The 16,211-nt window shown below is 38.8% G+C and overlaps 1 protein-coding gene across 1 annotated transcript; it reads left to right on the top strand.

Annotated features, from left to right (window-relative positions):
• Positions 1-2,654: 2,654 nt before the first annotated feature.
• Positions 2,655-16,196, top strand: ddx6 (DEAD (Asp-Glu-Ala-Asp) box helicase 6). Its single transcript, XM_030066702.1, has 14 exons — positions 2,655-2,795; positions 3,534-4,142; positions 4,379-4,442; positions 5,132-5,236; positions 6,248-6,377; positions 7,536-7,682; positions 8,569-8,663; positions 8,821-8,943; positions 9,091-9,219; positions 10,303-10,419; positions 10,533-10,596; positions 11,238-11,339; positions 11,446-11,625; positions 12,929-16,196. Exons 2-13 carry the CDS (start codon positions 3,940-3,942, stop codon positions 11,619-11,621), a joined length of 1,455 nt encoding a protein of 484 aa, XP_029922562.1. The 5' UTR covers positions 2,655-2,795; positions 3,534-3,939; the 3' UTR covers positions 11,622-11,625; positions 12,929-16,196.
• Positions 16,197-16,211: the final 15 nt, after the last annotated feature.

Raw genomic sequence — 16,211 nt, 5'->3', positions numbered from 1 at the left:
AAATGGGGAAAAAAGTCCCGCGGTGCGCAGCTGTGCAGCGCTCAGGTGCTCACACATGTGCAGACGCTTTAACCGCTCGCTTCCGGCTTCACACTCGCGTGTGTGCATGGCACGCGACGGCGCACCACAGTGGGACCGCGGATGGTTTGTGTCCCGGCGGCTGGGGGCAGAGGGTCACCGACACTGCCTGGCTCAATGGCTGCCCGTTCGCAGTGGTACCACGGTGGAAAGACTACGCATTTTAGGGCTATGTTCATACTAGAGTTTGGATAGCCGACCCGAGCCCATAGGCTGTTTCAGGCGGTAAATGTAACCTGGCGATGGAGGACAAGCAGATTCTCGGGCTCGGGTCCGGTTCGGGTCGGGCTCGGTTACAATGCTCCCATCTCGGACACAACATGTGGCCCGATGTGTACACTAAAAAGTGGTCTACATCTGATTTTTTCCCCCTAAATGTGAAACATTTCATTTTTCATGCCAGTGTGGATGGCAAATAAAAAACACTGAATCTGGAAGTTTCTATTTTGATTTTGGGCCAGTGGTCCTAAGTCAGACACATATCTAATTCCTGCTGATGTGACAGCTGTGTGAATGCTCAGAAAACAATCAACGTGTTTTTTTTTCTCCCACTGAGCACCGTCACATCACTTTCAGAGCGTCATTATTCATTGACTGTCAGCAGTGGTGAATAAAACGAAATATGGGGGATTCCAGTAACAATGACAGGAAGAGAAGAGGTTGCAAATTTAAGAGATATGGGAATATTCTTCAGTTCGTTCAAAGCCGTTTTTTGCCTTCTTGCCCTCAGCCTCAGCTGATGGACTGCCATCACACTGCTGTTGTCGCAGCAAACAAATCAAGAGATGAATGCCTGCACCACTATTTTATTAATTGTGATAACGGAGTGTCATGCAAATTACATTTTTTGTTGTTGTTCAGCAGCATTTGTGTTGTAAATGTGGGGTTACTGTACAGATGTGTTCACACTGATGTCAGATACAAAAATGAACAGTCAAGGCAAAAAGACCATATCTAAGAAAAGAAAAACAAACAAACAAACACACAAATAAACAAACAAAATAGAATTGGGTTCCTTCAGCCGCTGTGTGAACGTAGCCACTGTCAGGAAGATGCTCCAAATATTTACAAGTTTACAACCGGAACATGGATTATCTTATGCCTTTGCTTTAGCACATTCTATAGGTTTTTGCACCCATGAAAGGCTTCTGTAAATCTGGGCCTCGGTTAATTATGGGATTACTGTAATTCTTCATGTACTCCTCCTCTCTCATAAGGGTATAAGACAAGCAATGCAACTGCGATAATGTGTAAGTGGTAAAATCATAAACTAATATGACCTCCATTGTGGATGACACAGGATGACGCCCTCACTGAGTAGACAAAGGGGGGTTTCTGAATGCACACTAACAGTTCACACCACTGGGTTTTAATTCGACATGTTTATATTAATCTTAGTAAATGCAGGCAGCGTGACGGTGAACAGGGAAATAGCTGAACTCGCGTGAGGAGAGGGGCCGAGATTATTTCCAAATTTTATTATAACAGAGCATCAGTGACATTGGACACAATATGTAGGGGAGAGTGGGGTAATTTATGCCAAGGGGCAAGTAGTGCCACCCCTGTTATCTAGAAAACTACAGAAGAAGTTGGTCATGTGACCACATATTTTTGAAGAGGCATCCATTTCACTCATCCTGTAAAGAAGGGAGACACATGGCTTGAGAGGTAAGCACATTTAAGTTCAAAAAACATTTTTTTGCCCTCCAGAGTAAAATTTCTATGATCAAGGTTTTTTGATTGCTGTGTTTGAACAATTATAGAAAATGTTAAAAACAGTTCACACAGGTTTTAGTACTTTAGTAAGCTACACCATGAGTCTATACAGTTAGCATGATGTTAGCTCAAAACAGCTGGGGGATGCATTTTTTTCAAAATGGTGGGCTTGGGGTGCCAAAGGGCCTAGGGTAAATTGTGCCAGTGGCACAACTTGTGATTATATACTATATATTACTTTCTTATATTTTATTGTTATTGTACATTGTCTTCTTACCTTTGATCACTAAAACTATTCAGATTAAGATGAAGATAATTTGCAGGTGCTCATTTTTGAATTTTTATTTTGTTCTGGGTATGTGTTCAAGTGGCGCTAGGCCTTGTTATAGAAAAGTGGCCTGTGATCTTGTTAAAATAATGAATAAATGTTAAATAAATAATTTTGTATTGAATTTGTTTTGCTTTTATATAGCATTATCATTTGTGAGATTAAAATGATCTGTTTTACTTCAGTTATCAATGGCACAATTTACCCCAGTGTATTCTCTCTAATGGCACAATTTACCCCGCACCGGGGGCAAGTTGTGCCACAAAACCACTTTTTTTTCGAAAGCTATATTTCTCAAACAGTTTAAATAAGATCCAAAGTGATTGTTCCCAGGGATGCTCAACATCCTAAACTATATGTGCATATTTTAGTTGGAGGCATTACTGTAATCCCCTCGCTTTAAAGGCACTTTAAGTAAAAATTGGCACTATTTACCCCACTCTCCCCTACAAAGGTTTCTCTGAAAACATTTTGATCATGGGGAAGCTTCGGGGTGCCACACTAGTTGATTTGAAATGAAATCAGCTGATTAGTGAGATGTAGGCGGGTTCAAATATGAGTGGAGGCCATCTTGAACGCTCGGTTTAGTCCGACAGACCCCCTCGTAGTCAGCTAAAAATTGATTCCACCTCTCAAACATCACAAAGTGAACCGGTTATCTCAGTCATCCGAGGTAAACGCACCTACATCTCATCCGCAAGCTAGACATCGCATCCACCTTCAGCTAACTAACCTTCATTTGTGTTACCTCGCAGTGAATGTTGTGATTAACTGTTAACCTCAGTTCGCTAGCATTAGCCACGTTAGCAGCCAACAGCAAGGCTACCTATTAAACTCACCGCGGTGCTAGCTAGCTCACACGTCAGCGATGGATGTCTAGTTTTATTAGCGAGATAACGTTGACGAAGGTGGACTTCACGTGTACGTTACAGTAAATATGTGTTTTTGATGAATTGCACTGAACACCACAGCTGTTTTTTTAGGGGGGAGGGGAAGGGAAGGGTTCCACAACGTTAGCTAAACAAACCGAGTTAGCGTTAGCTTTATGGGTTGCTATCTTTAGCTTGATGGAGCCGTGAGAAAATGCTCCTGATTAGCCGTGTAGCTTGCTAACGATGCACTGGTCAAGACTGCAAACTTGGCGCAAGTTTCAGCATGGGGCCTAAAATACTCTGACGTGTTTATATTGAGTTTCTTAAGATGTTGACTGTACATGAGTTGGCTAACTTTTGTCGTCAGGCCAGCCCGACTAGCGTTTAAAATCTACATGAGCCAGACATCCAGTGAGCTAAATATCGACTCTGTAATGCTTTCCATTCCCCACATCTTGTCTCCTGTCCTTCGTCACTAACCACTATCTAACGTCTCAAGGTAGTTTGCTAACTCTAACATTGTTTCTTATTTGTTTCAGGGTTGGAAAAAAAAACCTCAGAAAGGACGAAACGGCTGAGTTGAGCCAAACAAGATGGCTAGCTGAGCGCTCTTGGTGCATGGTTTCCCACAAAACAAAGGCATATTACATTTATGCTAAGCCCAAATTTGCTGAAGGAATACATGCTTAGCCATTTTTTTTTCTTGAGCTCGCAAAGAAGCTTTTCTCTCTTGACTCTTGGTGAAATGTTCCACAAAGAACTATACTGTTGAGGAACCTGCTGAGACAAAGATTTGAATAAATTACATTTGGATAATTACTGTAATCTAAAAGAGGGAAGGACAATCCTCAAGTTCCACATTTTCCCAGTGGAGGGGACTTGCTTTCTCCAGACACAGTAAAACATTTCACTGTTATAGGGACAGAAAGGTAAAGTCAGGTAGACATGAGCACCGCCAGGACAGAGAACCCAGTGATTTTGGGCTTGTCAAACCAGAATGGACAGCTCAGAGGCTCGGTGAAGCCTGCTGGAGGACCAGGTGGAGGCGGAGGAGGCCCCCAACAACAGCATATTAGCCAGATGAAAGGCTCCAGCACAGTTAACAATGGTAACCCCCAGCCAGCACCCACATCTAACACTGTCATCAAGTAAGTTGTAAATGGCAATATCAAATAACTTGATCTATTGTTTCCCTTTTTATCTCTTTGCCTCGTTTAGGAACTAATGTCTAGACATAATTGATGTTAGCTGAATGTCAACTTGTCTGCTGATTACAAGCAGGAAATGTCTTAATTCTGTTTTTTTTTCTTGCATGACAGATTTCATAATATAGAATCTACTGATTATAGGCTTCTTGCTTACAAGACTTTTTTCCCCTTTGCAGGCCTGGAGATGACTGGAAGAAAAATTTGAAATTACCCCCAAAGGATATGAGGATGAAGACTTCGGTAGGTATATGCAAAAAATCACCTTGTTAAAAAGGAAAGCAATAAAAATGTGAATCGCATTCATTTGTGTAAAAGAAAAAAAATCTGCACTCTGAAGTCTTTTTAAAGTAAAAAAAAAAAAAAAAAAATGATAATCCTATTTGCAAGAGACACTCTACCTGTGTATGTTTGTGGTGCCTACTTGCCTGATGTCTCATTTTCAGTCAGTTATTTTGAATCTATTCAGTTAAGCCCAATTAACGGTGTAAAGCCAATCTAGAATATATGTTACACAGTGCTCAGATCCAGCAAGTAATGTGATTACTTCTAAGCTTTCCGTTCTCTGAGCCTAAGCCTTTTTCTGTTTTTATGTCCAGTGCTTTGATGGGAATGCTTTACATCATATGCACATTGATATCTGTGAATGTGGTAACTGTCATGGTTCTAATATGAAAGGGGTGGACTATAATATGATTATTGGTAGTTAGTAGCAGTTCATAGTGCATATATACTGTATATAGTTGCTTCATAGCCATAGATGCCCCACTGATCTACATAAATTTGTGGTAATAAACATCTTCTTGTATCTTGTAGTCTTCTATTGTTGTATCAGTTTAACGATCTATTATCTGTTTTATTTTGGAAAGTGAACATTTATTCATTCTGTGAGATTTTTTGTAATTTAATTTTATTTGTATTGCTAATCACAGGATGTGACTGCAACTAAAGGCAATGAGTTTGAAGATTATTGCCTAAAGAGGGAGCTTCTCATGGGAATCTTTGAGATGGGCTGGGAAAAGCCATCCCCAATCCAGGTAAATTCAGATATTATACATCAGACAGCTGAAAAAAAGTCACTTTCTTATTTTAAAAGATATCATTGCTATTACTAATAATAATGCACATGCTTTATTTGTATAGACTTTTTACAAAAAAAGTGCTTTACAAGATTAAAAGCAATACAACAAAAATAATACCCAGAGATTAGAGAGGAAGACATAGGCACATATATAACAGATATATGTAAAATAAAATGGGCAAGAGATTGAAAGCACAAGTGCTAAGCAATAAAGCAATACAAAATCAGACAAAGGCTATTCTGGGGAAAAAAAAGGCTTTGTTGGTAAAGTCATTTTCTGCATTTAAACCTCATTAAATCAATCTCTTCAGTTAGGTTGTTCCAGAGTTTAGGGACCTGGCAGCAAAAACTTTGGTGAGGTGCTGGTTGTGGTGATGATAGGGTTGGGTAAATTTTCTGTACGTATCTTATTAGGCGACCTTCAAGTTGATTATGGTACCAAACTGACACCTTATTCAGTATCCATGTTGATTAAAATCTTTTGTTGTAATATCATAAGTAATGACTGGCCAGTATTTTTAAAATGTATATTGGCTGTTAGTTTAAATGTGTCTTAGCAGGAAAAACTAATTGTGAAATTTTAGTATTGATTTCTTGATGACAAACAGCATAAAACAAGCCCTTATGAACACCTAAGTGTTTGTTCAAGATGTACAAAAAAGTGTATAAAAAATTACACTTGGTTTGATGAACATTCAAAATCTTATACCTAATAAAACACACTGTGCATCATTGCTCTTAGTTTTGGAAAGACTTAGCTTAGTGTGAGCAAAGGGACATACTGATAACTGAATGCTGCATCAAATGTCAGATGGTTTTTCTGTAAAGCCCTTTGAGACAAATTTGTATTTGTGATTCTGGGCTATACAAATAAATAAAATTGAATTGAATTGAATTGTACCCTCTCCCCCATAATGGTATAATGACATTATTACTACCAGAAATATTGATTTAATTTCTTCTATAGGAGGAGAGCATTCCCATTGCACTGTCAGGAAGGGACATCTTGGCCAGAGCCAAGAATGGCACGGGAAAGAGTGGAGCCTACCTCATTCCCTTACTTGAACGCATTGACCTGAAGAAGGACTGCATACAAGGTGAGGAATCTATTTTTCTGAAACATTATATCCAGGAGAGATCGCAGAAAGGTGAGCGACCTGACCTCTCTGACTTGGTTAAAGCCCCCAATCAAAGTCATTCCTAAATATGGGGATGAAAGTGACAGACTTGAATATCCCTACAGTTAGTGTATTCATAGCAGTTTTTTTTTTTTTTTTTTTTTAAATTACCAGCTAATGCAAACATTTGATGGCTGGTCTTTTTTGTGTAAAACTGCATCTCCTTTTTTTTTTTTTTCCTCACATGTTGAATTTACTCTGCCCCTTTGAACTGTTCAGGCATGATGTCAGTTGCTGTTGGATAGTGAATAATAATTAAAATTTTACAGTCTGCTGAATGTAGAGGTAGCAAGAAAGTAAGTTGACCAGGCTAACTTTATGTAGAAGAGCAAAAATCCACAAAGCCTTGTAAACTTTAAACTTAAATAATAATAATAACAATAATAATAACGGTAAGTTCCCAGTTTGGGATCAATAAAGCAAATCTATCTATCTATCTAAACTTGATTCATGGATGACCCTGAAACTCATTGTTGCTCCTGCCTTGCCTTTTGTGTATCTGTTTATTTTCCTATTGTGGGTTGGGGAAAATATTAATTACAGAATAATATGGTTAATATTTAACACTGACAGTATTGTATCACCTCATTCACACCCACTTCTGTGATGGTTTATTAATCAAACTTAAAGGAATATCTTCCATTTTAGGTTTATTCAAACAGTGTCATTAAGATTGATAAAATGGTCACTTGAGGACTGTTGTATCTTAAAGCACAGTTTTTATGTAAGAATTGAATGATGGCTTTTCACTCAGGCATAATTGATTTTGACATATTAATCATTTTACTATGGTCACGTGTGTGGGTAAAAATGGAGTGATAAATTGGCTTATTAAATAATACTTAACACATAGCGCAACATTAATCATACCAAGGTGTCTTGGTAATACTGTGACAGGAGCTGCCTGGCAGTTCCTTTCCCTTGTTGTCTTGGTTGCCTTCTTTTAAAGAGTTGAAAGAGTCTTGTACGTTTTCACAAATCAGGATAGAGCTTGCAAAGGTTACAGAAATGTGTGAACTTTATACAATGTGTTTTTCATTTTTTAAAATTGACTTCTTGACTTGTTTGTTTGACCAGCACTGGGCATTGTGCCCACCAGAGAGCTGGCTCTGCAAGTGAGCCAAATCTGTATCCAGGTCAGCAAACACATGGGTGGGGTGAAGGTTATGGCCACCACTGGTGGAACCAACCTGCGTGATGACATCATGAGACTTGATGAAACAGGTAAATTTTTCAGATTACACGGTCAACTTCCCATTGTTTTGACAGACCTGCTTTTTTCTTTTCTTTAGGTTAAATCACTCTAACAAAAGTATTACAGATCAGATGGAAATTGGATATTGCAAAAGAAAATTACACAAGCAGATGGTTTTGACAATCTCATTTCAAGTTGAGGTTCTTAAATCCAAGTAGTTATTTTTAGAAATCACTGAATTTTTGTTAGTGTTTTTTTTAATACTTGTAAAACATTTACAGAGAACACCAATATCATTGCTTTGCTGGTCTTAAACCTTTACGACCTTTAAGTAGCCCATGTGTTAAACACTTGGCTCAAATGGAACCTGATGGGCTGTAAAAGATAAATGATGGTACTTAACTCGGGTCTTCAACCATTCTTTTCAATGTCTACATATCTTTTGGCTTTTTAAAACATAATTATTTTTTATTGAACTTGAATAGTTGAGATATAGGCACCAGAGGATGGCATGCCTAATTGGCATCTTTGGCCAGTGTGGATATTTGGGGGTGTGACAAATTGGATTTTTTTAGGATCAGATGGCAGATCAGTGGCTCCAACACTGGAATGCTCTTCACTGAGAGAGAAATGATCTGCTGTCTCTGAAGCTTTTAAAAAGCACCTAAAGACTTGTTTATTCAAAGTGGTCGTTGTCCCACCTCATGGTATCTTGTGTTTGTAATTTTGTAATTTTGTTTTTCTTAACATTGTACTCATGTGAAAGACTTGTGGCATTTGCTCTGTGAAAAGTGCTATACCAAATAAACTTGACTTACTAGGTAGTGGTTGTCATAGACAAGACTCTACATACAGGTAGGTTGAGCTGTAGATGGTTGCCTACTTTTTCACTGAAGTAAATGTTGTTATTTTTAGTACATGTGGTCATTGCCACTCCTGGGAGGATTTTAGACCTCATCAAGAAAGGAGTGGCCAAAGTCAATCAAGTGCAGATGATCGTTCTGGATGAGGTGAGTTTCATTATTTTTTTATTTATTTATTTATTTATTTTTTAGCTCTGTGTTTGGCCCATGCTGCTGTACCTAAACTGGTCTGGTTTTCAAATTTTAAGGAGTTGCTGTCGAGGAGTCTGAATAAACCTTTTTCCCATATCCTTGTGCTCAACAGGCTGACAAACTCCTGTCTCAGGACTTTGTAGTTATGATGGAGGAGATACTGGGCTTCCTGCCTAAACAGAGGCAGATTTTGCTTTACTCTGCAACCTTCCCGCTCAGCGTTCAGAAATTTATGGTACATTTTCTAACACTTACATTTACTTCAGAAAGTTTTATCAACTGGCGCTTATTTCTTATCATTTCATTTTGGCTGTCAGTGCCCTCATAACCAGCACCTCAAGATAAATGAAGTATAACTTTTGTCTTGACCTTCTTTTTGTAGAATTCTCACTTGCAGAAGCCCTATGAGATCAACCTGATGGAGGAGCTTACCCTGAAGGGGGTGACTCAATATTATGCCTATGTGACTGAAAGGCAAAAGGTCCATTGCCTTAACACGTTGTTCTCCAGGGTAGGTTTTGCTTATCTGCTCTTTTCCTGATGGATTTGCTTTAAACTGTCACCAAAAAAGTATTCTGAAAGGTCTTTACATGACCAACATTGTTGCAAGCTATTGATTTGGTTCCTGTCTATTAATTTAATAATTGTTTGCTGGCTTTGATTAGGGGTCGTATAGGTTAGCAAAGGGGTGGGAAATTGCTGTAAAATTTACGGAAACTTTCCGGAAATTTTCCATGGGACGTTAAGCTGGGGAATTGGGGAAATTTTGTTTTGTCATAAGCAGATATTCTTGCAAAGTAATACAAATTTTCAAAACGACATTTTTAACTTGGATTTATTTTAAGTAGAACTTTAATCGATTCTTGCATCAATCAACAAAAAATATTGAATGTTGAATAAAAAAGAACATCTATTTGCATTAAATCTGTTTTTTTTTTTTTTTTTTTTTTAAACCAAGATTGTGCTGGAAGATGCTCCAAGTACTTTTAAGTTTCCCCTTATAGGCTAACCTGCAATTTTGCAAATTTCCAGTTCATTATTGTAAATTCCCGTTAATTCCCATGGAAAATTTCCAACTTTGAAAATTCCTGGAATTTTGCAACCCAAGTGTAGGAAGTAGAATAATTGCCTGATGTTGTCAAATGCCTGATGATATTGTTTAACACACATGATATTGTTTAACAACTTGTATTGGGCATGGACTCTTGATCATAACCTCTAAACTTGCAATGCTTTAAATGTTGCAAAATATTAATTGGGTTTTTACTGCCCTTGGGTTCTTTTGAAAGAAATGATTTTGCGTAGATTTTCAGCTCAGTGATTAACGTAGACATGCACCAACTGAGTACCAAGGAACTGGCATTATGCAGACGTTGGCATAGGCCACTGTATCAAATATCCAAGTGTTTTTTTAAATATCAGATCGATTAACATAAATGGCTTCAGCTGGAAACATTACCACAAAAGTACAGCCAAAATAAAGATCTCAGATATACATGGCAAAAATTTGGTGTTTTGCTGGCTGTTTGTTTGTGTGTTTGTTTTGTAGTAGCACTAAATGTTTGTTGGCACTGGTGATCTTGTTTTTCCTCAGCTCCAGATCAATCAGTCAATAATCTTCTGCAACTCCTCTCAAAGAGTGGAGCTACTGGCCAAGAAGATCTCCCAGCTTGGCTACTCATGTTTCTACATCCATGCCAAGATGAGACAGGTCAGGTCAAAGTACTGCGTCAGTGGCTGCTTGTTTACCAGCTTTATGACAAGTCAGTGCCTCGTTATGAGCGATATGTCGTGTCTAAATAGTTTACTCTCATTACTCTCCAGGAGCATCGTAACCGTGTGTTTCATGACTTCAGAAATGGCCTGTGCCGGAATCTAGTCTGCACTGGTGAGTGGAGAACCTGAGTACAGTTACCTTGGTTGGATTTCAACCAAGGTAACTATTGAGACAATAGTTTTATAACTGCAAATATTCATCTGTAATTTAAAATACACAGCAGACAAATCTAACAGCTGCAGTAAGCTGTTTCTGATCACTAGAGGGTGTTGAGAGCTTGAACTCTGGTCTGTATGTCTTCAGAGTTCACAGCTGCTTGGTTGTAACAAAGCTGAAAGTTAATGTGGAAATAAGGCATTTTTGGGATAGAAATGAGGGATACGTTTCACACTCACAAGGCACTTGTTGTATGACTTGTATTGTATTACTCTGTTTTTTTTTGTAGGTATTCTAACCTTGAGTCAATTTTAGCAAAATGGTGGCTATGCATTAAACAGGTTTTTGACTGGTTTTCTGTTTTTCCTCATTCTACACATAGATCTGAACCTCACTGAACTTGTAAATTGTTATATGCAAAATACATACAGGAAATATAGGGAGAATTACTTTTGACCCAGCCCATTTGCACAAACATGTTGCCAAATCTTAACTAAGGCATTTGTTCCTAAACCTCAAGCTGTTTTGAAGCTGATTGGCATGTTGCTCCAACAATATGAAAAGATTTTGCTCTGTCTTTTTCTGTTTCATCCTAGACCTCTTCACAAGAGGAATTGACATTCAAGCTGTGAATGTTGTGATCAACTTTGACTTTCCCAAGCTGGGAGAAACATACCTTCATCGCATTGGTCGATCTGGTAAGAACCCAAGCGGGCTACACAATGATGTGGAGATGATACTTGGTGTGACAGGATTATTTCTGAGTGTTAAGTGTTTTGACCTTCTCCTCACCTTCGCATTCAGGCCGTTTCGGACACTTGGGTCTTGCCATCAACCTGATCACTTATGATGACCGCTTCAACCTGAAAGGCATTGAGGAGCAGCTTGGAACAGAGATCAAGCCAATTCCCGGCATCATTGACAAGAGCCTATATGTGGCAGAATACCACAGTGAAAGTGGAGAAGAAGTCAAGCTGTGAGCAAGTGAGTATACAAACATTTGACACCCTGTAGCCACATACGCTGACTGAAACAGCTGTCAGTACCGAGAAACACCTCAGACCCTTATTACAGTGTATGAAGGTCACACTTGAAGCATGAATTCTAGACCTAGTATGAATTTATAATCAGTGAACAGCAGGGTGGTGTAGTGAGGATGGAGGCCTTGTTTGAACTGGAAAGACTGGTTTCAGCACAAACACTGATTTGAAGTGTCCCAGGACCAGATATTAAATCCCTACCGGCTCTTACCCAGTTTGAAAAGACAAACTATTGGCTGGGTCTAAAAAAATATAAATCTTACTAGCTGTGTGGATTGTGGTGGATCGTTGTTGGGACATGTACACAATTTAGGCTGTCAGTCGTAGTTTTTGTCTTCTGACACTTGGCCTGATATTTTGCACTTGAGTTTTACTAACTACCTTTTTTTTTCTTTTTTACATTGTCATACCTTGAGTTTCACACTAGCTGGGTTTCCATCCACCTATTTTTATTCACATTTTCAGAAATTGCGAAAAAAAAAAAAAAAAAAAACTTGAATGGAAACGCCAGAAATTCGAAAAACGGCCGAAAATTCGCAAAAAAGTTTTTACGCTTGGAGGGGGTGGATTTCTCAGCATATCCATAAAAGAAAATGCGACTTTTTGCTGTGGAAACAGGTTTTGCGAATAAACGATTAGTAGACTGGATACCACGTCACACTTCTACGCTACAGTCTTATTATTAGTTATTATTATTATTATTATTATTAGTCTCTTATTCCTTATTTAGGATAGTTTAGTACGAAGTTAGCGCTGCCAAAATAGTAAGCAGACTTCTCCCAAGAGCCGACAAGTTCAGCAGGAATCTGTCCCTGATCAGCTGTTGAGTGTCAGCTGAGTGTGTGTTGTTGTTCAGTCGACACACAGACGCTATCTTATGACATCATCTCACGGCGCACTCTCCTCAATAATCGCAAAACAAAACTAATGGAAACAGGCATAAATTCGCATTTTCTTTAGCGCATTTTGACAAAATTCACTCAAAAATTTCGATATATTTGGATGGAAACCCAGCTACTGACTCAGTTGCAGGAAGGTTGCATAGGATTAATATCAATGCACTTTTACAGGGCTGCACATTACCATCGTGGAGTCACATGATCACCCATCTGCAGCTGCAAACAGCACTGATTATTTTAGTCTCCATAAGGGCAATAATTGGTGTCGACGTTAACGGTACATGTCTTTCATGGTAAATCTGATTAGAAACAGACGTGTAACTCTTCTTCATTCTTCTCTCTTTACAGATCAGTCCATCCTCCATACCCTTTCCCCTCTCCCCCTACCGTGTCTTGGACTCTTCTTTCTTTATTTTTTTTCTTTTCCTTTTCTGTTTATGTACAGCTTCCGTCTGTCTTCCTTTTTCGGACGCCACCATAAGGAATGTGTATTTTGATGGATACGTTTTGGGAAGAACTCATGTCCCTTTTTATTGGGCTCTCTGCTGCACCGCCACACCCTGAAGACAAGCACTGGAAGGAAAGCAGGGGACCAAGTTGAAAATATATCAATGCACATCCTGACGATTCATATCCACCACCGACGCGATGCCAGCACCAACAGACCCTTATCTTGTGCCCTCCATTCTCCACTTTTTTATTTTGAAACTTTTCAGCAATTTGTATCAAGTGCCTTAACAAGCAGTTTAACTTGTTCTAAAGTAATAACCCTTTGTCCTACATCATCTTGCTCACTTCGTACCACAAAATCACATTCACCTAATTGAAAATTTCTTTCACTAATTTAATGTCCAGCCGCATAGGTGAATTCATAACTGCTTTTAGGTTGGGTCATCCAATTGTTGGGAATAGAGATAATTAGGACGGGGCTGGTCTGAATTATCTTTTTGCTGGCCTCGCTGCACATGAGTCTGGCTGCTGTGTGAGGACTAACTTGGATATTCCATGGACAGAGATGCTGGATTTTTTTCCAAGAGACAGCCAGAGACTGTCCGGTTGCTCGTGAAGAAGCATATGCTTCTAAAAGACCCAGATCCTTTCCTCCTCCGTCTTCAGTATTGGAACACTAAAAATTAATAAGCACTCTGCAGCCTCTCAACATCTTGAGTCATGAGGATTCCTGCTTTGGAGCATAAGGGGAGGGAAAGCTATGTTTGTTTGTTTGTTGTTTTTTTTTTTTTTAATCTTTTTTTTCCCCCCTTGTCTTCTGTCGTTTTCACCTTCCTATGGATGGCCATACTTTATTCTGCGAGATGTGCAGCCAACGTGTGGCGCACTGTACACCTTGTATATACCTTCATTTTAAGATTGTTTTAAACAAGTTTGAAAGGCTGGCTGACAAAGTGAAAAGCTTTTTTTTTTCTGGTAAGCACTGGAGACCGTTTCCTTAACTGCCAGAGTATCTTTGGAATCTGCAATATTGGCCTGTGAATTTATTTATAATTTTAGAAATTGCAGACATTAGGATCTACAATATTTGAATTTACTATGTGCATGAAATGTTTTTTTGAGACAGTTCATCACATGTTTTAGCCCATCCAAATTTGATGGTGAGTGCAATCATTTAAAGCTGCACTTGTACTAAGATTGCCGATTGTTTAAATTATTGCCCTCAATTATTCTCCTTTGTTACCAGTGTTATCAAGTTTCCATTCTAGACAGATGGCTTTGTCAAGCTTGTGCATTTGAATAATGAATTTTCTGTTGTCACCAGCCTTAACTTGTTAAACTGACTCATGAGACACTCACCAGGATCTCCAGTCAAAGTGAGTGTCAATGTTGAAAGAGAAAATAATGTTCTATCATGTAGTAGTACTACTCGCTGCAGTGCAGCTGAATTGGCAGAGAGGATTTCTGTTTTCTGGGGAGGTGTTAGCTGTTACGTTGATCTTTGTGCTCTTTAAGCACTGGTACATTACTTTGCAAATGTTTGGGAGGAAGATGTCCCCCACCTCCCCCTTTTGAAGAATGTTGGCCTAATGTATCAAAATGAACCATCTGACCTAAAATGTAGCAGGAATTCATTCTCTGTGCATTGCAAGTTAGCCGGCTTTACTAAAAACCGGTTGACAAAAGATGCTGCACAAAATTAAGACTTTAGCAGGGTGGGCTGCACTTACGTGAAGTACAGAGATATGGGTTCAGGCAATAACACTGACTGCACTGCTTTTTGTACACTCAAATAGCCCAAATGGGAGAGAAGTGTATGGTGGTGTGGAACATAATGTTGGGAGGGATGGGGAACAGGCATGAAGATTACAAAATTGCCGTTAGTGGGACTGCATGTAAAACCAGACATTTGGTACCTCGAACTTCTGAGAGTATGGCTTACACTTATGCCCTGTATTGCATAGATATTTGGGGGGGTTGGGATACAATGGCCTGTGGTATTATTATATAAAATAATTAAAGTCTCCATTTTGCAAGAAGGTTCTTTGACCATTTGGTCAGCTAGAGCGTTTTTGCAAGTTAAATTTCCTGTAACCACGATGGTGAGATGCTCTTTCTTGACTTGGTTCTAATCATTGAGAAATACCGTAACATGTATGGATTGGTTAGTTAATATTTATCACTGAGTTTCTCAATGGTTAGGACAATGATCCCTGTTCTCTCTATTCTATTGTAGTCCCCACACACATACTTCAAGTTGGCTGTTTTTTTGTTTTTGGGAGGGGGGTGGGAGGGCAATAATTAATGCTGAAGTAAGAAATTATGCATTAGATGAGCGAACAGGGGTCAAATTGCAGGCACTTGGCAGCTGTCTGTTCCTTGTCAGGCCACTGGTTGTGATAGCCATAGCTTATGTTTTCAGTGCTGGAATCTGATCCTTCAGGATTTGGTTTTGTTATGCTCTTTGTGAAGGGATACTGCTTCACCTCCAGTGGCCTGTGTTTTGAGTATCTTGAAGACTGAGACGAGAGCATCTTGCCCCAGATTGGGTGACTCTAATTGGATTTGTTTTTTGCAAATAAATTGTCTCACTCTTTAAGGTTTATCTTTTTTTTTTTTTTTTTTTTTCAATTTGTGGGTGGGATAACTTGTATTTGCTGCCCTGATGCAGATATTTATCCTGTTGTGATGTTTTGCAACACATTGCACACAACAGTTGTGCACAATTTGGCATGTCCCATCACTCGCCTATCAAGGAGGATTTGAGAGTTGTCCTTTTGGGATTCCTTTCAAAATTGATGCATCAGTAAAATGTCATGCGGAGGGGTTGTTGGGCAGTTCTAAGCAGGAGAACATGGTCTAAGAATCCAAAAGTAAGGTTCTGGGTATGAAAAAGTTTCAAAAAGCTCCCCTGATATTTGGATGCTTTTTTTTTCTTTTGTTTAAAATAATGTGGTTTCAGAAGAATAGACCTTGCTTAAAAACAACTCCAAATTTAAGAGAAGCAAAACCTTTTATGTTTTGTTCCAATAGCAATTTGGCTGTTATAGAATTGGCAATTTTTCAGTGAAGCAAGTTTTACAATGAACTTATGTTTCAAAGATGTTATGGTTATTATTGGACATGATTGAAAGTTTTTGTTGAAAATAAAGCTCACTGAAATTCATTGTCTTGAGTTTTT

Source organism: Myripristis murdjan, chromosome 13, assembly GCF_902150065.1.
Source record: "Myripristis murdjan chromosome 13, fMyrMur1.1, whole genome shotgun sequence".
In the NCBI taxonomy this organism is placed as follows: Eukaryota; Metazoa; Chordata; class Actinopteri; order Holocentriformes; family Holocentridae; genus Myripristis; species Myripristis murdjan.
The sequence above is the reverse complement of the archived record's forward strand: the minus strand, read 5'-3'. Positions and strand labels throughout refer to the sequence as shown.